Source organism: Malus domestica, chromosome 15, assembly GCF_042453785.1.
Source record: "Malus domestica chromosome 15, GDT2T_hap1".
In the NCBI taxonomy this organism is placed as follows: Eukaryota; Viridiplantae; Streptophyta; class Magnoliopsida; order Rosales; family Rosaceae; genus Malus; species Malus domestica.
Window position 1 is genome coordinate 18,237,034 of NC_091675.1, and position 24,553 is coordinate 18,261,586.

The 24,553-nt window shown below is 38.5% G+C and overlaps 4 protein-coding genes across 5 annotated transcripts; all 4 read right to left on the reverse strand.

The window, feature by feature from the left end:
- Positions 1-452: 452 nt before the first annotated feature.
- Positions 453-3,610, reverse strand: LOC103442652 (uncharacterized). Of its 2 annotated transcripts, none has more exons than XM_008381457.4 (6): positions 2,656-3,610; positions 2,392-2,489; positions 1,864-1,888; positions 1,417-1,537; positions 1,195-1,329; positions 453-941 (listed from the first exon to the last, which is right to left on the reverse strand). In XM_008381457.4, the coding sequence occupies exons 1-6, from the start codon at positions 3,155-3,157 to the stop codon at positions 731-733; spliced, it is 1,092 nt and encodes a 363-aa protein (XP_008379679.1). In that variant the 5' UTR covers positions 3,158-3,610; the 3' UTR covers positions 453-730. The 2 variants fall into 2 exon arrangements, with proteins under 2 accessions (XP_008379679.1, XP_008379680.1); XM_008381458.4 differs by having other exon boundaries at positions 453-1,007; positions 2,656-3,606.
- A 678-nt stretch (positions 3,611-4,288) lies between these two features.
- LOC103442653 (glucan endo-1,3-beta-glucosidase 5-like) lies at positions 4,289-6,244 on the reverse strand. Its single transcript, XM_008381459.4, has 2 exons — positions 5,836-6,244; positions 4,289-5,554 (listed from the first exon to the last, which is right to left on the reverse strand). The coding sequence occupies exons 1-2, from the start codon at positions 6,186-6,188 to the stop codon at positions 4,396-4,398; spliced, it is 1,512 nt and encodes a 503-aa protein (XP_008379681.1). The 5' UTR covers positions 6,189-6,244; the 3' UTR covers positions 4,289-4,395.
- A 483-nt stretch (positions 6,245-6,727) lies between these two features.
- Positions 6,728-19,554, reverse strand: LOC103442654 (brefeldin A-inhibited guanine nucleotide-exchange protein 5-like). Its single transcript, XM_008381460.4, has 34 exons — positions 19,126-19,554; positions 18,875-19,012; positions 18,249-18,330; positions 17,841-18,078; positions 17,479-17,600; positions 17,340-17,398; positions 16,964-17,021; positions 16,808-16,892; positions 16,482-16,685; positions 16,273-16,331; positions 16,099-16,168; positions 15,949-16,017; positions 15,595-15,717; positions 15,456-15,509; positions 15,288-15,376; positions 15,034-15,130; positions 14,840-14,938; positions 14,550-14,726; positions 14,306-14,416; positions 14,041-14,225; positions 13,182-13,808; positions 12,538-12,955; positions 11,531-11,770; positions 11,291-11,414; positions 10,937-11,085; positions 9,365-9,721; positions 9,014-9,180; positions 8,701-8,936; positions 8,370-8,536; positions 8,104-8,220; positions 7,858-7,994; positions 7,478-7,742; positions 7,201-7,296; positions 6,728-7,102 (listed from the first exon to the last, which is right to left on the reverse strand). Exons 2-34 carry the CDS (start codon positions 18,984-18,986, stop codon positions 7,040-7,042), a joined length of 5,256 nt encoding a protein of 1,751 aa, XP_008379682.1. The 5' UTR covers positions 18,987-19,012; positions 19,126-19,554; the 3' UTR covers positions 6,728-7,039.
- Positions 19,555-23,691: 4,137 nt separating this feature from the next.
- Positions 23,692-24,327, reverse strand: LOC103442934 (uncharacterized). Its single transcript, XM_008381718.1, has one exon. The coding sequence runs from the start codon at positions 24,325-24,327 to the stop codon at positions 23,692-23,694; it is 636 nt and encodes a 211-aa protein (XP_008379940.1).
- Positions 24,328-24,553: the final 226 nt, after the last annotated feature.

Below are 24,553 nucleotides of genomic sequence, written 5' to 3' on the forward strand. Positions count from 1 at the left end.
TTTGTTGTGGTAGAAAACAATAATGTTTTTTACCCTCTTTTGGTTGACAAAGAAAGTTTCATTAATACGTAGTTTAGATACGTAATGGCTGTCCCTAACCCAAAATTTTATTTGGGTCTTTCTTTCTTTGCAGTCTCGACGTAAACTGTTTAGGTTTTAGGATTTACACTTCCTCACTTACTCTTTTCCCTATGCACTTTTTTATTCTAACCGTTGTATTGAATAAATCAAAGAATAAAATAAAAAAAGAGTCCAGAGAGAAAAAACGAGATTGCAAACAAAAATCATTTCCCCATAATATGTGATTGGGTATTTGGGTGGGTTGAGAGGTGGTGGGTTCTAGGTTCAAGCCCATATCTCCAACATCTCCGTCGCTCTACCATTAACGGCAGCAGCAGTAATGGCAAATACAAAACAACTAGCAAACCTAAAGAATAATGCAAGGTCACAAATAAATAATGGAAAATTTTGGATTATTCGAGAATTTTCGACATCATCCGTATTTACAACTTGGGAACCAAGCCCTATCCAGAAGTGGGGGTAATGATATTATCACTTCTCACAATTGTCCTACTAAAACTTTCACCGGACAACCCTATTTGGTCCGGTAACCAAACCAAAGAATAGAGATCATCAACGATATTTTCTGTAGCATCCTTCTGATGCACTCCATGTTATCAACATACCTTGACAAATTGGCAGCCAATCTTGTAATGGGTTGTAAGAAAAACTAAGAATTTATGCTATTTATTGTCATCAGCTGCTTCTCGACTGCTTCCCAGTTATGAACCCTGGTGACCAGGGGGTGTTGATCAATAGCCTCGGTCTTGCACCAAGGATATGAGTTCTCATAATCAAAAAGTAGAACTCTGATCCCCACCTCGGCACATTCAAGTGCATATCTTGGATTGTCATCAATTAGAACCTTTGCTCCCAGGGACCTGACAAGTACATGTCATCAGAACAGAGATCCGCTATCCTATGTATAGTAGGAGAATGATTGAGTCCTATGAGGAAGATAGTAGTCAACAAAACCAACAAGCAGGTAAACATGAATCATTACCGGAACAGGAAACTTGAAAAGCAGATTTGTAGGTTCTAAAAACCGAAGGAAAAAAAGCTTTGAAAGTTGCATACTGAACGTTTCAAATACATAACATCTTCAAAACTAGCTGAAGTAGTTCATGGGCAAACCTGCATATTTCTGACTTAGATCTGGACTCTCCATTTAAAGCAAAGTGGTTGCCAAAGTGAATCTCCTGAAAGAGCCCTGGAAAATGTTGTTCGATCCATTGAATGGTGTGGTCCTTAATTGCATTCTGCCGAGACCTGATAATGCACATAGATGCCAAAATATCAAGTTACTGAATGCTCTGGTAAAAATAATAACAAATGAGCTCAGCTAATTGTACATACGTCACAACTGACAGGTCACAGAAATCTGACAACTTATGAATAGTCTCCTGAGCACCTGGGAGTGGGTGGATCCCGGTCTTGAAATATGATGTTTTAAAGAACTCATGAACACGAATATCGGCTGTCAAAACAAAGTAATTATTACCAATCATGACTGCTTTAAAGAAAGGAAAAAGGTATGGCAGGGAAAGAAGTGCAGGTAAAATTTAAGCAAAAATCTCAAAACGTATATCAATTGGAGCATACGTTTCTCATAAATGCTATCTTACATCCAACGAATGACATAAAAATTAAAAAATAATCAAATTGTTAGCAAAACTGAGACAAATTAATAAGGGTCGGTTGTTCAGTTCAAATGTCTGAATTAATAGAGGTGCAATAATAAATTTGACCACGAAACCAAACAAATCTGGTGATTTAGTGCAGAGATAGACACATTTGTAGTACCTTCATCACGTGAACAGTTCCATATCTGCAACAAAAAAATATGATAAGTCAGAATATGTCCAAGAAAAATGTAAATATTTTCCAAAGAAAGCATATCAATGGAAAGGGCAACAGAAAATGTATATAATATATTTGTAAAGCCTGCTACCAAACAGAATTGGCACCTTAAACTGTAAGAACTTGGATTTCTGGAGTAACAACTCAACTCAAATCAACTCAATCAAACAGGGCAGGAGGAACGAGGCAAGCTATATTACAACACAATATCTGAAGTATAAATCAAAGATCATGACGTATTATAGGCTCCGCATTGAAAATACAAAGTAAACAGCCAACTACCACTAGCATACTAAACCATACAATGCCAGCCAAGTCAGTTTGCAACATAGCATACTCAATCCTCAAAACAACTCATAGGTTTGCTATTCCGAGATATGGCACACAAGGATGCAAACCAACAACCACACTGCATGATCATAAGAAGTCCAAAATCATTGACTCAACTAGTTGGCACTTGGCAGACAATACCTTGAAGAACTCATACACATGGTACTCTGAAACTGAATGGTGGGAGGAGTAACGATCGGCAATAAACCGGTTGAGAGCCGAGACAAAGTTTCCCAATACTGCTCACCAAAAACAGCATTCAAACAAAAACAACCATATATCAGTTAATACACAACTCCCAAACTCTCTTATATTGTAAAATCAAGACAAACCCAAGTTGGCAAATATGGAAGACAACACAAAGATCATAACAGAAAATGACACTCAATGCATATAAATTTATACCCTCGTCCACATCGACTGCGACAATGATTTTACCACCGGGCAGAGGATGGTGTGGGATTCTGGACCGGCCTCCGTGCTCCTGGCAACCATTTGAGGAGGCCAATCCAACAGCATCCGGGCTGCGGAGCTCCAGTTCATGATCACGAACCAACTGAGCATTGGGATGACGCTTAATGCTGCCATGAGACTGATGGTGGGGATGATGCTGAGATTGCAAGCACCCCTTCACAGCAAAATTGCACCCAATGCTTGTATTCCTCAGATTCCCAGGTAAAGTACCAGCTTTCCCGGGAAAATTGGCAAACTTGCAAGAATGGTCCGCGGAAAAATGGGACGGCGGCCATTGAGCTTGGGAATGAAACCCACTGCATCCACTATGGCTACCCATAAAAGCAGCCGCCATGGCCCCTGTAAAGTGCTGGCAGCGATGGAGGAGCAAAGGTCGGTGCTTTGAGCTTGCGAAGAGGAAGCGATCGACGCCTTGCCTTCTCAACAACAACATAACGATCCCCAAATGCCCCTCACACCCAAGACCCCAACATTCACAGTTGCAGCATAAACCCTAGAAATTGCCGATTTGGGAAATTCCCAACTCCCAAAACGTAGGGGGAAGATTCCTGTGCAAAATTCTGAGTCGCCCACGAGATCCACGAGGTTGGGAAGGTGATATCCAAAGAATATTCACGTAATTTCATATAAAGCATGGAAATTGGAAGCTATCTCCGCCTTGTTTGCTTCACAGGAGCTGCGATCCAATCCTATAAATTTGGCAAATAATCTAATTTTTCTTTGTTTAGTTTTATAGTAATTTTCAATTTAAGAAGATTAATTATTGGTTAAAGCGGAAACTCGGCCTTGATTTCCGATTTTCTTTTTTATAATTCAATTTTTTTTTTTTTTTTGGAAAGGTTTTATAATTCAATTTGTGGAAATAGAAATAGATTCCTTCCCTCCCCCTTGTAACTTTCTTTGTTCATATCTGTGTTTATCGAGCATGGGACCCACACGAATGTGATCTGACGGTTCTGATTGTGTCTCCTTGTTTTCTGCTGGTGGTGGGCCATCTCTATCTTTTCTTTTCGTTTCCTTTTGTTGCTTAATTTTGTGTTTTCTTGGCCACTGAAAGGAAAAAGTTGTCTTAATTTCTCCTTATTTTGGCTTTTGCTTCGGATATGAAAATTGATGTTATTTTGTGTTTATTTAGAGTAACCCTACCCAGCTACTAGATTAGTAACTTCGTAATTTTCATTACCTCTCTATTTACACACCATCGCAAGAATCTTGTTGGCTTGATGTCGTTTTAAATTTGTTCATTTGTTAAAGTAATGTAATAACTAGCATATATTTTTTTAGAGAATAAGCTTTGTAATCAGGTGAATCACCTTATATCTACAGTCGGGAGAAAGTCTTGGGTCTAGACGTTTGTACAGTGCAACAAACACAACAGAGTTAGCAAGTGTTTAACGTGTGTGGTCAGACGGTCACGTTATCCAGACACATAGGCAAAATATAAGAATTTCTCATCTAACTAAAGATGGTTAAGATTTTCTCGTACTTGTTGGATCAGCAAGTCAACTTTTAGTTGAACATCATATAATGTAATTAGCTAATCTGATTTATAAAGCAACATCAATTCAATAGAAAGGGGATTTATATTGGCAAGAACACAAATCAAGGAAAAAAAATCAACATTGATGTAATGCAAAGCAACCCTAAAAATATACAAGTGGTGGGGAAAAATTAGATGATCAATGTGGACACAAGAACAAGTACGAGTAAACCCATCATAACTTTGTAGGAGCTCTGCTCTCTCAACCCAGCAGCCGGCAAAGCAGGAGACCGTCGAGCCGGTTCGTGCTTCCGGAGATCAATCATGATCTCGAACCGGCACGAACTCCTCTGACCATTCTGAGTCGGAGTTGGATCCATATTTGTAGTGACCGAAAGACCAGAGAAGTTGCAAGCACCTTTGCGCTGGTCCATGGTTTGAAAGTACATATTGAAAGCATAAGAGGCATTGCTTTTAGCATCAAGCATTCCACATGAAGATCCATATCCAAGACTTGTGCAATCTGCGTAAGTGCAAGCGTAGTTGACACTTTGAGCTAAATTTGGATCGGAAGTGCTCGCGTCCGGCGACATTACGCACCATTGTCTCGCCAAATATCGCACCCCTTTCGCAGGAACCAAAGATTTTCCGCTACCAGTGTCCAGCGGGTATTTGATTGATCCGTCGTAATTGAACATCCCCCAATGCCTCTCGAAATTCCCGGGCAGAACGCTCTTGGCATCTTCATCTATGAGTGCAAATATGTAAATTTCAGGCGCGGTTGACCTCTTTGGGGTGCCTTGTCCCGCAAGAATTCGGTTTACAAGGCCTTGATTGAACCGCCGGGCGTCTTGTATGTTGGCGTTAGGGTCACCATCCGTTGGCCATCCGACTTCTCCGACAATGACAGGCAATGAGGAGAAGCCGTTCTTTTCAAGGGCGGCAATGCAGGTGTCAAAGTTGGCATCAAGCACGTTGGTGTAGGAGATCGAGCCATCGACAACGGGCTTCGCAGTGTTGTTGAAGAAGGCGAATTCTTTTGGGAAGTCGGGGTCGGCTTGGAGGCTGAGGAAAGGGTAGATGTTGATGGTGAGCACACCATTGTTGTCCCTTAGAAACTTCATGATGTCCATCATGAGGGTGTGGATATCAGCCCGGAAGTCGCCTCCAGAGGGAAGGCCGCTGTCAGTCTGGTAAACGTCGGCGTTTAGGGGAATCGTCACCTTCACTTGTCTCCCTAGCCCTGCTTTTATGAGGGCTGCTTGAATGTTTTGGAGTGCTGGAAACGTGGTATGCAAGAAAGTGTCTTTGTAGTTTTGGAGGAAAGGTTCATTACCTACAGCTACATACCTGCATAGATTCACATGTGAAAAATAATTCAATTTCAAATTAGAGAGGATGTTCCTTTTAGTGGTTAGGTGTGAGTATTTTCTTTTGCAGTCATTCCGTATATTACATAGGAGAAATTCTTGTGTCCGGCAGGTGGACCACACTCGCAAAAAATGCAACTCTATGATATTAGGTGGGCCATCATAGAATCGTGTGGAACCCTTGTACAAGAGCATTTAACCTCACACTCATGATAAGAGTTCGGAATTTCAATTACGAAAAAACGAGCATGAATATTTTACCTTATATCGACGCCGTTTTTGGATATGTAGGAAGATACATTTTGAGACACCCATTTCTCAGCAACAGTAACACTACTAGCGAGTGGTGCCAAGAACTCATTAGGTATCCCCACCATAACCTGGATGCCAGACCTTCCTAGAGCTTGCAATGCCCCGACATCCGCTTCGAACAGCTTCACCTTGCTGAAGCCATTGTCCTTCAAAAGCTTGACGACAATGCTAGGCGGCAACTGATGTGTCGAACGGGTTCCCCAGTTGCATGCCAAGCCGCCAGCACCCTGCACCGCTCTCGCCAACCCTTCGCCGGTTAAGCAGAGCAACAAAATCCACAAGCACTGGAAATGGAAACCCATGTTTTCTTACGCCCCCTTACCCTCAATCTTCGGGTTTTCGAGCGTATTTCTACCGGCTCAAAAATGTCCTTTTATGAGAGGAAAGGGAAGGAATCAGATGAATGTTTAACTGGAAAACTGGATTCTGGGAGGGAAAGGAATAGAGTGAACTTGTTGTAAACCTACGTTTTTTGTGCCAAGTACTTCCTGGAAGGGAATCGAAAAACCCATATGGAAGGAATGCCTTTTTCTCAACTGGCATGTCTTTCCAATGCATTTTTCCCAACTCCGTGGGGAAAAGTCCCTTTCGTATTATTCTCGCTTTGTGAAAACTGAAAAGATATAAAAAAAAAATGTGTTTTTTTTGTTGTAGGGCCGTCTTAAAATGTTTCTGTAAAAAACACTTATGCTCATAAGCGATTTAGTTGTAAATGCTTTTGTTAGAAGCATGTCAAACAAATTTAAAATTTAAATGATTTTTGAAAAAGTGCTTTTAGGTGCTTCTCCAAAAAGCAATTCAAAGTGCTTTTATACCCAAAAGCACTTCAAACAAAGTAAAGTTGTAAACAAATGATGATTGTAATTAATCTACTAATCATTTGTTACTTTAAATTACACCACAACAGAAAAAGGATATGATTTGGAACAATAAGAGGCCGAAGCAAAACATATTTGTCTACTCTTTTTTTTTACTTTCATTTAACTCTACATTATACCGTTATGACAAAATTTACCGGGCAAAATGAAAATTATATAGACACAGGAGAAAGAATATCAGCTGAACAAAATTAGACCTTCAGCGTGTGGAGCAGTGATGTCGAAAATCATTTCTACTGGGTCTCTCGTGAAAGTGGCAACACGGGGAAAGTAGCTTATGGCAGAAGTGCTTTCAATTGTGCCCTGAAGAGATCACCAAGAGCTCCGCGAACATCCATCTGAACGAATCAAGCAAATATAAGTTTTCCCGTAACATATCATAATCTCTGATTAGTAATTAACTGATGTAAGAACATGGAACGTCAAATTTAGTTACCTGGTCACAGCATACGAGTTTTGTAAGCAACGGATAGAAGTCTCTAAGATGCCGTCTGAAAATCTGTTGGTTCATAAAGCACATGCCCTTAATCACCTGAAACCAAAACAGCGAGGAAATATTCACCTGTTAATACTGCAAATATTCAAAACTCACGGGGCACCTGATTCCGTAAAATATTGTCCATTAAACAAGCACAATGCGGTGAATTCACTAAAAATTTTGTGGCTTCTAGATTTTAACAATATGTTTAAATAGTTCAAATGGCTCTTTATACCTTGATAATTATTGGAGATCGTAATTCCAGAACCCGATGAATATCCATATTAGTAGTCTCCCCAGGACTGGACTGCAAATCAGATGCCTCCCTGAGTACCTGTTCACAGAAAGACACCAGTTTCTCTTCGGCTAATCCTTCGACTTTCTCTTCACCATTAGTTTCTCCCTCTTTGTCAGCACTAAACCCGGAGGTTGCTTTCTGTAAGATCTCCAGATATATACAAGTTCCTGCTAATTCTTGGCGAAGAAGATTCAGAGGTGGCCTGTCCAAAAGATGAAATCGTCACAAACTATGTTCTTTTGTCCAACAAACTATCGTCCTCAAGAAGAAAATTCCACAGAAAAAGAAAATAATTTGCCTACAAGATTTCATCCTACCTCTCATCATGAACTTGGTGCATGCGTGTTCTGAGATTGGTATATGAATTGTACGAAGCTGCGAACTCTAATGCAGACAGCAAAATATCCATAATAGCAATCTTTTGTGGTGTTTTCAAGTTGCTCCAGTATTTCTTCTGCAAATTGCAAGCGATTTTATTAGGCAAACAATTCTCGAAGATTTTCTTTACAGAAACCAATGATAAAAATGTGGCCCAAAAAAAAAAAAATTTCCAAAATGCAAACCTGAATGCTATCAATGGCACCAAGAAGTAAAAGTTGAGTGATGCATTTGCCCCGACAAGTTCCCAACAGTGAACTTTCCTCCTTATCTCTGATATCAGGTTCGACAGCCTCAGGCACCTAATGCAGCAGAAGAATCAAACACATCATAAAGGCATGGAAATCCGGAAGCATATATACGCGTCAAATAGCCACTAAATCTGGATGCTCTGTGGCCTAACAGCATGAACAATAAATCCTGCAGAAATTAATATCATGCTACATCATACCCTAATCGGAGAAGATGGTACTGAAGCCTCCGATGGAATAGCCTTAGGCTTAGAAGTAAGATTTCTAAGAAAGAGATTGTCCATAATCCTTTGACCTATTGTTTGACTCCGTTGGAGGCTTCGACCTTCAGCAGATTTTGAAGCACTTCCTGATGGTGATGGAAGCCCTACAGTAAAACTTATCTCCATCAATCATAGTTTTAGTACAAATATTGACTCTCTAGATTCTATTAATAGAGGAAATAAATTGTGGTAATCAGTAATTAGAGAGTTCTGTGAAGCTTTTTTTTTTTAAATGCAAACTACCGTAAACACATCTTAAAAACCTGACCTTCAGATCCATCCGTGTTCATTTGCACCCCCGAGTTTTGTTTAACCAATACTGGATTTCTTCCATTATCGACTTCAAAATGACGGCTATCCACTCCCTCATAATCAGACTTTATGGAAGGGCTATCACCTGAATTGACCCCTAAATCTCCGGTTAGCACCCTATTATTGTTCTTCAGATTCTCAAATCCCAAAGCGTTTAGCAGTTCAAGTGGTTGTGTTGTGTACAAAGCATCTCTGATTGTCATAATAATATGAATAGTATTAGAAGTTAGAACAACCACGAAATATACAAGATAATAAGAGATTCGGACCTTAGGCTTTTCAACAATGTATCCCAGTCGCTCTCACTAAATTGATGTCCTCCAACTTCAATGAGATGCACAAGTGCACCCAGAGATAATGAAACAACTGCTTGATCAGTCTTTTTGGCACAATCCAAAAGTAGACTGAGTAGGGGTGGCAACATGAAACATACTTCCTGCACAAATGAAATATTTCCACATTTACACGATAAATCTTTGGAACACCAACTTCAAAATGCACTAAAGATTTTTAATATTTTTTAACACCAGAACCGAGATATGATAATACAGTCTGCATTATTATTATTTTTTACCAATGGTCTAATACACCTTATACATCTAGTATTTAGCTCAAACTACCTTATAAAACGTGTTGAAAAGGTTGCAAAGCAACTGCAGCGAGTGAATGCTTGTTTCACGGAACCATACATCGTCAGAGGAAACCGAGCTTTCCTTTCCAACATGTCTCACGTGATCAAATATGGGAAACAAGACCCGATGAAAAATGCTCTCCCAAAATGCTGATGAGAATTTGCTACCTCTCTCATTCAGTAGATCAAACAAAACTTCAAGCGCACAGCTTCTGACCTCTGGTCTTGGATCTGATGTCAGATCAGACAGACCAGCCAGCATTGGGAACCAGTAATGTTCAGTCACATCAAAAGTTGTATCCACATTTACGTCAATAGGCCTCAAAGCACCACCAGGTATAAGACCCTGAAATAAATCGACCAGCGTTAAACGCAGAGATCTCAATAGCAACATGACAAGCTATCAATACAAGCAAGTTGGAAGACACCATCGAACCACAGATATCAACCCAACCCACAACCACCACCACCACCCACAGAAAAGAAACCCAAGAACAGTGCTGGGTGTTTTTTTCTTCTTTTTGCTAAATAGCCAGTCACCAGACTATCAATAAAGTAAATTAAAAAGCTAAGTAACCCTTTTTCTTTCTTTTTTTCTTAACCACCTGTTGTGTCATGTCATACTGACAACCTCACAAAGCTAATTGGAATATTCTATAAGATAAATTATCAATCCCAATCATTTCAATTTATAAATTTCACCTGAACTTTTATGGATTCAATTTGCTACTAACATAGTTCAGGAATTATTTACGGTATCTGGCAAACACAAATACTGAAGGTCATATGTGAAAGCAACATGCAACGAATGAAAAGACATTCACACAGAGGAAATGTTACTATGTTAATATGTTGGGTTTTTGGCTCAAAATTAGGATGATGCAATAAATTAGGTTTGTGTTACCTATTTGGGTTTGGTTTTGGTGTCCTATTTGGGTTTGGTTTTGACTTCTTAGTTAGTTTCCTTGGTGGAGAGATTTTGTTAATTACCAATTTGATTAGGATTTGGATTTATTTCCTATTAGGATTCTTATTGTAACCTAAGTCATATGCACTATAAATAGGTCCTTAGGGTTAGTGTATTTAATGTGCCTCATCATGGTTTAGAGAGCTTTTCTCTATTTTGGTTTTGGGTGGAGGTCACTGTTTGGAGTCATGAGTGTGTGGCAAATTCGTGGCTCATTCGTTTGGCAAATTTGGTGAGAGTCAATTTGTGAGTTTGTGAGTTAGAGAGCAATTTGGAAGAATCTTCTCCGTTTGTTTGGGATCTCTACTCATTTGGTTTAGGGTTTGTAATTTGTGGGATTTGGGTTGTGAGAGTTTAAACACTCTTTTGTAATCTCCATTTGTTTAGTGAAATTCCTCGCCGTGCTTTGCTCGTGGACGTAGGCTTTACGCCGAACCACATAAATCTCTTGTGTTAGTTTGAGATTGTTTTAGTTTTCACCTACAACGTTGATATTGGTATTTTGTTAGAATTCGCTTCCGTTTACGCATAAAAATTAACATAATATACAAATGATAGGTTCAACATGCAGTAAACCAAAAAAAACTAACAAACCTCTGCCAGACGATCCTCGCATATGCGCAATAGTGCAATAGCCTTCAAACTTATACGGTGTGAAGTTCTATTATTAGCAAACCTGATAAGACAGTTGACACAGTCCATGAAACAATCTCCAACTACTTGATCGAAGTGTTCCAAGATAACTGCAAATTTCACCGTATCAGATATACCACAATTGTGAAGATGAGTAAAAACATCAAATATGCAATGAAAAATATCAGATATACCACAATTGTGAAGATGAGTAAAAACATCAAATATGCAATGAAAAGTATCAGATATACCACAATTGTGAAGATGAGTAAAAACATCAAATATGCAATGAAAAAATGTAAGAGAAATTGTTACCCTGTTCTACATTTTCAAATGCACTCTCAACAATTGATTCCAATTCATCATCTGCAGCAGCTGTAAAAATCATGAAAACGTTACGCCATCCAGACTTGATGCTCCCTACTTTGGATTTTATCATCTGAAAAAGGCAACAGAATCAATTTTGTTTGTAGCAGTCTAGCAGGATAGTTGTATACTGAAAAGGTTAATAAGAAGAAAGGAGTGCAATCGGGAAAGTAAATTATGTACACATACTTGAACGATGCAGTCAACTATTAAGCTCCTTATGGTTTCACTTTGACTATTGCGCATAAGAACAACAAAAGGTTTAAGAATGTCATTTTGGAATGTGAAATTGGCAAGTTCCGCCCGCTCCAGATACTTCATACCAAGCTGCCTCAGGGAATCTATTGCATACATAGCAATTTTTTCATCATGCTGACTCCCAGCTGAAATAAAGTGGTTTGCCAAAACAGACCATATTCTAGCCCAGACCTGTAAGGCATTAATAGACATTCAAAATATGGAGAAATTAAAAATAACCAAAGCACAAAACAAAATAACACTTCATGACATGCGGTTAATGATGGTCATCTTCATGCTAACAAACACCTTATGCTAAGTCACACTTCACACGTCATGAATCAATCTCCTTAGCGAACAACTTCAACTATGAACTGAACTATTCATGCCTACATAGAAATGCCTGAAGTGGTCAAATCAAGGAATGAGGCTTAGTCTATGGACCAATCAAATAAAACAAAACCCAATCAAAGGGTAAATTAGGGTTATCCAACAAAAAGAACCAATCAAATATTGACCCCACTGGCTCCAAGATAGTAGGCTGGGGTTCATATATTGATGTGAAACTAAACTAAATGAAATAAAGGACAACGAATATCCTGATTTTCCTTAAGCTTGCCATAGTAGCTGATAAGTTTTAGAATTTTAATAAGCATGTGGCCCACAGTTAACATTTAAAAACATTGACCCATGGTGCCAGCTTGTTCTGTTGAAAAAAGAAACTGATTATACAAGAAACAAAGGATATTATCCAACCCCCAAGAGGAATGGGGGATTTCATGAGATGAGACAGGGCTACCTTCTATTGTTTAAACCAAAGGTGCAAAGGGCATCCAACGGTCAATAAAGGACATTAGCCAATTTACCATAGATCATCACATGACTACCAGCAACAGACTTCACAAGATTCACCATCTAACTTACAAACAAAATAGAGGTTTCGATAGATAAAAACATACCATGCGTATACGAGCCATGTTGTAGTAGCTGATCTCAACAAGTTTTTGCAAGCTAAACACACGAGCTGGAGTTTGTTTTAGTTCTTCAGCTGATACACCACAGAGTGCAGTGAAGAACTCCACTACAGAATCACTAGGAAGCTGAACGCTATTCACAAATACTTGTTCAGAAGGTTTTCCAGCCAACTCCCTTAAAGATTGAAGAAGAGCGTCTTTGGAGATTTGGTTTGATCCTTGCATGACTGTTGCTGCTATAGAGGGATTTGAAGTAATGAACTCAAGCCGAGAAACACATTCTAAAACTGCATTCCATGTATCTCGAAGGGAGCCAGTCCCTGAGTCACAAAGAGATAGTAGAGTTCGCAGTGCTTCCACATTTTTACTACGCATTTCCTTCGGAGCATGCAAGAAAGTAAATCTGAGATCCAAAATCCAAAGCTCAATTAGCATTATGATGAAGTTTGCTTCAACTTCAAAAGTGTGATACACAACACAATTTTTTCCACGTTAAATACATATTTTTCACGCATAAATATAATATATATACACACGCACTCTTAGATTGGCAACAGAAACAAACAACAAAATAAATAGATGCAAATATGCGGAAACATTTGGCAGAAGAAAATGCAAGACTGTTTTACCTGACCAGAGATGTTAAAAAGGCATATCGCATGGTATTCATTCCGAGAACATGTGTAATGTGTATTCCAGCTTTAAATCCCTCCATACAGAGAACAACCCTCGACTTATTCTCACCCTCCTCCATTGTAACAGAAAAAGTAGCGAGCAAAGGCCAACCTACAGCTTCAACCATAGGCCTTACTAGCTCTAACTGCTGTGTAGTATAGAAGACCCCTCTTTTTGCTCCTTGGTTCCGAAATATAGCTTGTGTTTTCTTAATGATGGCTTCACTTTCAGACTTAGTATCAACGGACAGCGCACTTGTGGGAAGAGCCAGATTAAGGATACTGACAAGGCGGCCTCTCTCTTCACCTTCTGGCTTATATTTTCCACTTTTCTCAAGACTAGCAGTCTCATCTTTCATCCTTATCTCTTCTTTAACAATTGAATCATAGATTTCTTCCAGAAGTTCAGTTGGGGCACACTCTTCTGCATCATCCACAGCATTCATGCGTATAAAATCCAACTTGGACATTTTTGGCCACACCATTGGATTATGCGCATCAGTATTCAACAATATAACCGCATATGCTAAAATGTATGCAGTGTCTGCATTTTTGAAAAGACCTGGATTATCTGCACAATATCTGCACGTGCAACACATTAAACATGGCCAGCAATAAAAATGGCACATAATCTCAGTACAATGTGGATGCCTGAATCACATTCAGTCAGAAATTGGATTTTACACATTTACAAGGGATACATGAATTACATATGTTAGAATCATATACATGGGCATGCAAGCATACTCAGTATCCATTTATACACAAAATTAAGGAAACAGACAGCAACAAAACATTCAGACACCCCCAATACCTTTCTGCAAATTTCTCCATGATGCGATCTATCTTTTGAGCTTCCCCTGGAAGTCTGAATCCTTTAAGAAGTTCACGAATTGCAGTGTCAAACTTCATTCCTGAAAACTTCATGGAATCTACATAAGCATGCATTACAGCAAGGGGAAATTCTTCATGGTGACCCAAATATTCCCCAATCATAGCCTGAAACAAAAAATCATTCAAGTACTAAGAAGTCTGTATCTTTGTAGAAAAAGCAACATGTATAAGAACAGAGCTTCCACCTTGTCCAGACAGGGAGTACTTCTCAAAAATTGGGCAACTGAACTGGGTGTATTTTCCACCAATTTATTTGATTTCAGATACTCTACACCCTTTACTGGTTGCCTATTGAACTGCATTATTATTAATATTCTAAATCAGTTCCAGAGTAGCAACAAATCAGTTCTCAGAAAAAACATAATAATTATATGAAAATATATATTATCCAGGTTAATCAAGTTAAGAAATTTGATACAGATTAATTACCTCAGAGATGGCAGCTTCCAATGTAGATTTATGAGCTTTAGCCTTCTCAAAGTTACTGGTTACATCAACAGACTCTTTAGCTTCACCATCTAGAGACCGAGTATTATTACTCTGGTTTTCTGATTCTCCACGCGACTTTTCCCAATCAACTAGTGATTTAAGCACATTCACGAGACACTGGCAAGGTCAAGGAAAAAGGGGTCATCCAGCAACCTCTGGTACCATCAATGAATATCTAGCAGGAATAAACTTATGATAAATCTGGGAAGAGAGTAAATTGCTAAACTTACCTGAAGAGATGAACCTTTAATTGAGGTTGCCGGTGATACAGCAACCACATTTGGATCTGCGTTTTGAGTCCCTTGAGAAATTCTGGATAGAGTTGTAACCTATAGTAACAGTCAGAAAACATTGCAGATGTATTAGATGAACAAGAAAAAAAATGGATGGAAAAAAGATTGTGAAACAGTATGTAAAATTGTACCATACGCTCAAACAGGTTTGGTGCCTCAAGATCACAATCATAGTTCACAAATATGTCAACAAGCATCTGAGGATCCTTGCAAACTTTTTCAACCATCCTGCAAAACAAAACCTCGTTAGAAGACCAGATAAAGAATAAGGAAATCATGAAGTTCTCCTAAGACGTGTTGAAAGTGAATGCCATTGCCACCAAATATAAATGAGAATAACATGCACACAATACTACAAATGTAACAACCAGAAAAAACAATATACCTAAGAACGCTTAATTTCTGGTTAATTGGAAAATCCAAGCCATCCAGTGATCGTAGAACTATCAAGGGAAAGAAGATGCCTATTTCACCCTGAACAAAATTTGTTGGTGTTAGGAACTGAAGATTTCAAGGTAAGCTTTGCATCTAATTGTCAAAATCATACACCCACCTTGAGGCTTTCTCTGAAGCGCAACAAAAGCACTAAAAAAATTCCAGTTGCATACTGCAGGAAGGAAACGCATAATCAGAAGCACTAATCTCATAGCATACTCCACTAAAATTGCTTGAAAGAAAGATATTATGTAAACCTGAAATATGACAGGAGACTGTGAAACTGAAGCCCGCAACAAAGCATATGATAGGTATGCTTTCACCGAGTCAATAAAATGGAAGTTCCTAGTAAATGGATGGCCAACCCCTTCCAATAAACCCTGAAATACCATATAATTAATTACATTATTTATAAAACACTGCACATAAATATCAAGAATGCTCCTTAAGCATATAAAAAATTATATTCGACATTCCCAAATCACTCTTTTTCCTTCCATTGTCTTTTAAATACTACTCTCGGTTACTTAACAATATCGCCTGTTTTTTCATGTTAAGCATCCATCTATAAAGCATGCATGTACAAGCACAAATTAAATCACTAATATAACCTGCAAGAGCTCAAGAGACAAAATCCTCGTCTTCAAAGTAACTTCATTGTTGTCTTCCTTCATCCCCATCTGAAAACAATAAATTTAAGATTCATGAAGGAGGCTAGGAATTTCTGTCAACAGCTAGAAAACATTGCTCAAAATGCCAACCTTGCAAAGAGTGCGGAAAACCAGTAAAGCATCATGTTGAACAATGGTCATGCTCTCGAGGTCAATCCCTCTACAAGAAATTACAATAAGTTATGAGCAATCTAATGTAAAAAGTATTTGGTGTATATTGAATCTAAGAAAGAGATATCTTAAAGTATAAAATCATATCCAAACCTGGTTATCTTTTTACCATCCTCATGATGCACAGCTTTGTCCAGGACAGCCTCTAAGCCCTAAACAAAATAGCAGTGACAATCTTAGTAAAAAGAAAACTTGGGCTACACAAAATAGCCAGAATGGGGATACATAGTAAATTGTGGAAAACACAGCTTCTTAAAGTGCTAAATTCTTGAGAACATAGATAAATAAAGAAAAACATGTACCTTGATGTCAGCACCGCCAGCTAGATTATGAAGTTCCTCAACAGATGCAATGGGTGTATCTTTGACCTGGTTAGGTTGATCTCCTAAAGTCATTTCTTTCTCACTTTGTCCTTCTGAGGAAGTTTCTTCGGCTTCTGTATTTGAATTTTGTCCTGAAATGGCTTCTATATGTCCAACAGAACCAGTTGATGCAACCTCAAGTCCCTGCAAGTATATACAAACTTTCTAGAATAAAGGGTAAAACAACTAAAATGTATGCCTCTCCTGTACAGCTGCACGAGAGACTACAGATAAAGGCATTCAGAACTGAAGATTCAAATCCATACCGGATCAGTCTCCATTCTCCTGAATATGATGCTGATCATCTGCGTAAGCATTGCCTTTGACGTTGCTTGGTTTATGGAACTCTTGCTACAAGCCCAAACTTACATTAGCACTTCTTGAACTTGATAATGGGATCCTTTATATAAACTCAAAATTACCTGTGCAGAGCAATATTGTAGCACACTCTGATAAGTCCCAGCAAAGGTTCCCCGTGTACTGCATTTGAACAGGTTTTAAATAAAAAGAAAAATTTCTCTCACTAAAATTGCCGCAAAGAAAAAGGCACAATGAACCATTACCAAAAATGCATATGCAGCAATTGACAAAATATAAGCTGACTGTATATCCATGACTGTGCAAAGCAAGAAACCATATCCACGTAATAATGATGAATAAAACATAGAAAGGACCCAGTACCATAGTACACATGAGTACATTTACTTGGATAAAAGGCCCAACTAAGAGCAGACTATAGAAGTCATATATTAAACTAGAAAATTTATTCTTGATACCCAAACATCCCCGATAACGTACCTCTGAACTTCGTGGATGCCACGGCAGTAAGAAGAACCTTCAACACTTGCAGAACGGTACTGCACATCATTTCTCAAAATAAGTAAGAATAACAAGCCACATATACTGAGGGAAAACAACCAATGCACATGGCACATACCTATCAGGTGATGAGTTGTCAACGCAACTGCAAACCATGTTCAGAAGGTCTGTGAACAGTGGTACACTTTTACCATCATCTAGACCAGGATCTCCCTCTAAATGATCATATGCAATGAGTTTCTGTGCTTGTGAAATTTGAAGTACTAGTTAGCTATTACGAGGTAGGTGCACGAATTATAAAATCAACAACTATATGTAATGATAGCACGAACAAATGACTAATCATTTAAGAATGCAGACACTGTGACAGAACAATGAATTTCTTGATGCCTTGTGTAAGGGTTCTGCAAAGTATCAATTTCTTGAAAGCACATAATGTTAAATATACAAATCATAAAATCAAGAAATGAAAATGCCTACATGAATGCAATCCAGAGCAGGTTCTAGGACTTTCAAGTTCTTTGTCTCAAATGCAAGTCGAAGGGGATTCAAAACAAGCTCTGCCTGAGCTCCTTCTAAGGTGTTCCCGGCCTTTGCTAGGACAGTTGAAATAGTTGTGGTTGTGATCACTGGCTTGGCAACGGACTCTGCCTCCTCAGTTTGAGACTGACCTGGCTCTGTATCAGTTTTTGCAGCTCCATCTTCTGTTTCAGGAGAACTACAAAATAGCAGTAATACCAAATGTAAAAAATAGTGGACCTAAACGTCTGATCATGTCATTAATCCCATAAAAACATAATTAAAAAAATTCTGCAAGTCCGCTTATTAAAAGCAGGAACAGAGTAAGGGGGAGAAAAAAGAATTAATGGTTGAACGACAAATACAGACCTTCCATTGCCAGCTGAAGTTGTAGCTTGATTCTTCTCACTTGGTTCGGTTTGTTGAGTCTGGTTGACCTCTTTCGTACTATCTAAAGAGAAGAGACCCAGAAACATAAGTGAGGGAGAGAGAAATAACTGAAATTGATTACCGATCCTTAATGGAAGAAAGATCATTCATAAACAGAAGTAAAATACATCAACAAGACATACTAACTAAAGGCTTTGGTTTCCCAATCCGACAAGCTTTAGCAAAATTAGCAAGCAAACGCATTGACGCTACAAAAGCTTAAATAGACATTTGAGTATTCAACCATTCCCAAAATGCCAGAATTTGTTGAAATCAAACACATATAGGCATTACAGAACCAACAAAAACTCATTCCTAAGCTCACACTTTCCCCACATTATCGTGCATTATACTATCATACGGTAATGCCAGCCCGCAAAGCAATCATCAACAAAATTTGACTTCATCCAACTCTAAATACTGCATTTCACAGTAAAAATACAAAAAACAAACAATTCAACAATCTCGAAACCAATCTGAACACCGAATCATTCAAAGTCCAAAAAATGCATGCGAATACGCAATGTGTATGTATAGGTGTATTCACAAGGGAAACAGACTGAAACCTAAATAAGCCTGAATAGCCTTCTGAAGATCTGCATGCTTTTTAGGAGAGCACTCCTTGAGCATAGACTCGAATGCTCTCGTCACAAAACCGCCAGCTGCGCCGCCCGCCATCTCTGAAAATTATCCGAAACGTACGTCTGCAATTCGGATCATACCAAGATCCATTAAACATCAATTGCAACGGTAATCGAAGATTGAATGAGAGAGAGTGAGAGAGAGAGAGAGAGAGAGAGAGAGAATTGTACGTTACCTTGTTCGAATTGACCGTTGAAGTCTTGAAGATGATCACAAATGCGAAGACGTCGTCGTTTAGACTGGCGAGGCGAGAGCGCAGAAACAGAGATCTGGGAATTGGGATAAAGGCGGAGCTAGTCGAGCACAATGCGACTGTATACTCGAGATCTAATGCGTCGTCGTTCTGGACTACCGCTGCTGGTATTGGTTTGGTTTATGGTCTTGTGCTACCGGAGCATTGCGACGACGGGGTTTGGGTCTTCTGAGACTTTTGCGCCAGTAGAACTGTAGAAATGGAAGCTGCTGATTCAGATTTCGGTCCAGGCCATATTTCGATTTTGACCCTTGGAATTTGGTAAATTGTTTCTTCAGGTCGTTCCTCCTCCTTTTCGGTTTAAAGCCGGGTCAATTGTGAAATGGGTACTGTACTGTTAACAAAGTGCGTAAGAGGTAAAAATAAGTGCATGATGTTATAAATACACAAAATTTAGAGAAATAATCTTTGTTAAGAGCGAGAGAGAAGCAAATGTAATATATCATACTGTTTTGTTTATTAACTACAACATAATGATTGCATGTAAAAGAGAAATAGGATAATGAAGAAAATATTCTAACTTATCTTTCTTTTCTTATTGTTTTTGTATCCGTGTGTTTTGAACACTCATAGTGCTTTATTTATAGAGCAACTATCTTGAAAACTTATAAAAACTTCACTATTTAGCATATGAATCTTTACTGTATACATGTGGGCAAACATACCCACTATTTACAACACTCCTCCTTGGATGCCCACATATCAACATCAGATGCCTGTTAAAACCTTGCTTGGAAAAACCCAGTGGGAAAAAACCATAGTGAAGGAAAAAGAGTACAACTTTACCCGGATTGTTGATATGGTGTTAAGCATGCTTATGTTGCCTCATTAAAACCTTGATAGAAAAACCCAGTAGGAAAAATCCTAATTGAAGGAAAAAGAGTACAACATGCATATATCATGGATGCTCCCCCTAAATTGTATCTTCCCCTGATTCTGCATTCTTCAAATTTGTAAGCCGACGTAATCCGATTCCCTGCAACTTCTGAAATGTGCATTTTGGTAGAGATTTGGTGAACAAGTCTGCCAAATTTTCATGGGAACGGATTTGTCTGACTTCAATAACTTTAGTCTTCTGAATCTTATGTGCACTGAAAAACCTTAGAGATATGTGTTTAGTCTTATCACCTTTGATGGATCATTGATCTTAACCAATAACATTCACGACTTGCTTCATGTCAAGCAATTATTTCCGAATGATTGGAAGATGTAGCAACTAATGTTTGCTTCGTTGAGTGCCATGAAATGGTTGTATCTCCATTAATGAACACATATCCAGTTTGTGAGCGGGCTTTATGCGAATCGGAGAGAAAACCAGCATATGCGTATCCAATAAGGATCTGGTCATTTGTAGACTTGTCTGAGTAGAAGAGACCCATGTCTATTGTCACGCGAAGGTATTGTAAAACATCTTTAACTTCCTTCCAATGAGGAATTGTTGGAGCAGAGTTATACCTAACTAACAAGTTTACTGAAAAAGCTATATCTGGTCTAGTACATTGTGCTAAATACAATAAAACACCTATTGCACTCAATTATGGTACTTATGGACCAATGACTAGTTCATCATCTTCTTTTGGACGAAATGGATCTTTCTTAATGTCCAAAAAACAAACAACCATTGAGGTGCTAAGTGGATAAGCCTTGTCCATGCCAAATCGCTTCAGTATTTTTTCAATGTAAGTTGATTGATGGACCAAAATTCCATTAGCACAATGCTCGATCTGCAGGCCAAAACAATATTTTGTTTCCCTAAGGTTTTTCATTTCAAATTCGCTTTTCAAATACTCAGCAGTTTTATTGAGTTCCAACTATCATCAACATATACTGCCACTATAGCGAAACCAGTATTTGATTTCTTAATTAATACACAAGGGCAGATGACATTGTTGGCACATCATTCTTTGATCAAATACTCACTGAGACGATTATACCACATTCGCCCAGATTGTTTTAGCCCATATAATGATCACCTTAATTTGATTGAGAACATACCTCGTGGTTTGTTAGTCGTTTCATGCAACTTAAGTCCTTTTGGGACTTTCATATATATGTCAATATCTAATTCTCCATATAGATACGCAATAATGACATCCATAAGTCGCATATCAAGTTTTTGTGAAATCAATAAACTTATTAAGTAACGAAACGTAATTGCGTAAATTACAGGAGAGTATGTCTCTTCATTATCAATTCTAGGTCTTTGTGAAAAACCTTGTACAACGAGTCTTGCTTTATATCTTGCAATCTCATTTTTCTCGTTGCGTTTCCTTGTGAATACCCATTTGTAACCTACGGGGTTCACACTAGGTGGGGTTTGGACTACTAGTCCAAAAACAATTCGCCTTTCCAAGGAATTTAATTCTGTCTGGATTGCATCTTTCCACTTAGACCAATCATGTCTCTGTTTGCATTCATCAACAGAGCGGGGCTCAATGTCATCGCTTAATATGATTTCAGTGGCTACTGCGAAAGCGAACATATCATCGATGATTAATTCATTTCGATCCCACAATTCATTAGTACATGCATAATTTATAGAGATTTCTTTGCTTTCATGTACTTCAGTCTCTTCAGGGACATGTATCTCATTAAGGACATTTTCTTTTTCAGAAAATTTAGAATCATGAATTGTGGATTTATCATTCACTTTCTTTTCATGAACGATTTCATTTGGATTCAGCTATGCCCTCATCTTTCTCTTTTGAGGGGCTGAATCTTTTGAACCTAGTGGTCTACCACGCTTCAGGCGTGCACCAGATGAATCATTTGCTATCACTTTATTTTGTCCACGGGGACATTAATTCTTACAGGTGCATTTGTAGCTGGTATATGTGACTTTGTCACTTTTGAAGCATCATTAAATGCATCTGGCATTTGATTAGCAATACTTTAAAGATGAACGATCTTTTTCACTTCATCTTCACATTGAGTGCTTCGTGGATCAAAATGAGATAAAGTGGGAACAATCCATGTCAGTTCTTGCCGTTATTCTGGAACGGTATTTTCTCCCTCTAATGACGGGAAGACTGTCTCATCAAATTGACAATCAGCAAAACGAGCTGTAAACATATCACCTGTTAAGGGTTCCAAATATCTAATAATAGATGGTGAATCAAAACCCACATAAATTCTTAGTTTGCGCTGAGGTCCCATTTTAGTGCATTATGGCGGTGCAATAGGATCATAAACAGCACAACCAAAAACTCGTAAATGTGAAATGTTCGGCTGATGCTCAAATACGAGTTGTATTAATGAGTATTGGTGGTTAGCTAAGGATCTCAACCGAACCAATGATGCAACATGTAAGATGACATGTCCCCATGCAGAGACTGGCAATTTTGTTTTCATGAGTAGAGTGCGAGCTATTAATTGAAGCCACTTGATAAATGCCTCTGCTAAGCCATTTTGAGTATGGACATGAAGAACAGAGTGTTCAACATCAATGCCCAGTGTCATGCAGTAATCATCAAAGGTTTGAGACGTAAATTCACCAACGTTATCAAGTCGGATTGACTTAATGGGATAATCTGGGAAATGTGCTCGCAACTTAATTATCTAAGCAAGAAATCTTGCAAACGCTACATTTTGAGTAGATAAGAGGCAAATATGTGACCATCGGGTAGATGCATCAACCAAAACCATAAAATATCGAAATGGCCCACAAGGTGGTTGAATAGGCCCACAAATATCCCCTTGAATTCGTTGCAAAAATGATGGGGATTCATCATCAACCTTTAGTTGTGATGGTCTAATTACCAACTTCTCTTGGGAACAATCCTTGCAAGGGTTATCATTTGAGACATCAATGTGTCTGCTCAATAATGGATGTCCATTAGAGTTGGTAATGACTCTACGCATCATGGTAGATCCTGGATGACCCAAACGGTCATGCCAAAGCATATAAACTTTTGAATCAATGAATTTCTGGTTCATGACAGTATGTGCCTCAATTGTCTTTATGTATGTATAATACAATCCACTCGATAAAACATGCAACTTCTCCAATATATGTTTCTGGGTATCTGGAGGTAATGCATAGATATTCCACATTTTCTGCACTTTTTGTTTCAATGTGGTATCCATTTAGACGTATGTCTTTAAAACTCAACAAATTTCGAGTGGATCGAGTATCGTACAACGTATTTTGTATGAACAATATTGTTCCATTTGGTAACATGATCTGGGCTTTTCTTGAGCCTTCAATTACATTTGATTGCCCTGATATTGTTGTTACCTTTACTTTTGCAAGTATCAAGTTCGAGAAATACTTTTGATCTCGAAATATTGTATGCGTGCTTGCGCTGTCTGCAAGACAAAAATCTCCACCATTACTCTTGTTTTGAGAATAACCATAATTTTTATACATGCTCTCTGAGTAATGGAAATTATAGTTAAAAGCAGTTTATTCATACTGGAATACTACTTTGAAAATGCAAGCATTAAATCACAAGTACAAATAACAAGAGTACATCAAACATAATTGATTTAATTGGACCCAAACACTTCATTTCCTCTTTCCATAATGAAGTCTGAAACATCCAGGTGGGTTGTGTTCAATTGTCCTGATAAATCGAACACTGGATCAAGTATATCTATCTGTATAGCCTGGTCGAGGAAATTGGTCTCGACACCCTTCTCATTGAGGGAAGCTTGATACAGATCCACCAGATGTTTTAGGGTACGACAGGTACGTGCCCAGTGCCCATTGCCACTACACCTATGGCAAACTCCTTCAGGATTTCTAAGAGTGTTCATATGAGCTTTGCCTTTTTGGCGATTTGCATTTTTAAAGCTCGGACATGTATTATGCCTTAGAACCTGGTTGTGAAATTGGACACCATGGTTCTTGCCTTTTTGGCCTCGTTTATGGCCACGTCCTCGTTTGTGATTATTGTCATGAGAGGATGTGGTATTCCCTTCAAAGGAAACAACATTCACTTTTGGGAATGGTGCTGATCTAGTAGGTTGGGACTGATGATTCTTCATCAGAAACTCATTGTTTTGCTCAGCTACAAGGAGCACAGGTATCAACTGGTTGTACTGAGTAAAGCCTCGCTCTCTATACTGTTGCTGCAGGTGCACGTTAGAGGTATGAAAAGTGTTGAAAGTCTTTTCCAGCATGTTTTCCTCAATAATGGTTTCTCCACAGAACTTCAACTACGAGGTAATTATGAACATAGCAGAATTGTACTTAGCCACCATCTTAAAGGCATGGATCCTTGGGTGAGTCCACTCATAACGAGCCCTCAGAAGAATCATCGTTTTCTGGTGATTGTATCTGTTTTTCAGTGCCTTCCAGAGGATTAGTGGATCTTCAGCCGTGAGGTACTCGCTCTTCAGTCCCTCA

What these genes read in the sequence shown, in the direction of transcription:
- LOC103442654 (XM_008381460.4), bottom strand. Translation starts at nt 18,986, where the DNA reads ATGGCGGGCGGCGCAGCTGGCGGTTTTGTGACGAGAGCATTCGAGTCT. An exon ending in AGTCTCCTGTCATATTTCAG is followed by an intron (nt 15,510 to 15,594) that starts GTTTACATAATA and finishes TCCTTCCTGCAG; the next exon opens with TATGCAACTGGAATTTTTTT. An exon ending in TGGAAGCTGCCATCTCTGAG is followed by an intron (nt 14,417 to 14,549) that starts GTAATTAATCTG and finishes ATAATAATGCAG; the next exon opens with TTCAATAGGCAACCAGTAAA.
- LOC103442934 (XM_008381718.1), bottom strand. Translation starts at nt 24,327, where the DNA reads ATGCTGGAAAAGACTTTCAACACTTTTCATACCTCTAACGTGCACCTG.
- LOC103442652 (XM_008381457.4), bottom strand. Translation starts at nt 3,157, where the DNA reads ATGTTGTTGTTGAGAAGGCAAGGCGTCGATCGCTTCCTCTTCGCAAGC. An exon ending in TGTGACCTGTCAGTTGTGAC is followed by an intron (nt 1,330 to 1,416) that starts GTATGTACAATT and finishes GTGCATTATCAG; the next exon opens with GTCTCGGCAGAATGCAATTA. An exon ending in TCTAAGTCAGAAATATGCAG is followed by an intron (nt 942 to 1,194) that starts GTTTGCCCATGA and finishes TGTACTTGTCAG; the next exon opens with GTCCCTGGGAGCAAAGGTTC.
- LOC103442653 (XM_008381459.4), bottom strand. Translation starts at nt 6,188, where the DNA reads ATGGGTTTCCATTTCCAGTGCTTGTGGATTTTGTTGCTCTGCTTAACC. An exon ending in AAAAACGGCGTCGATATAAG is followed by an intron (nt 5,555 to 5,835) that starts GTAAAATATTCA and finishes GAATCTATGCAG; the next exon opens with GTATGTAGCTGTAGGTAATG.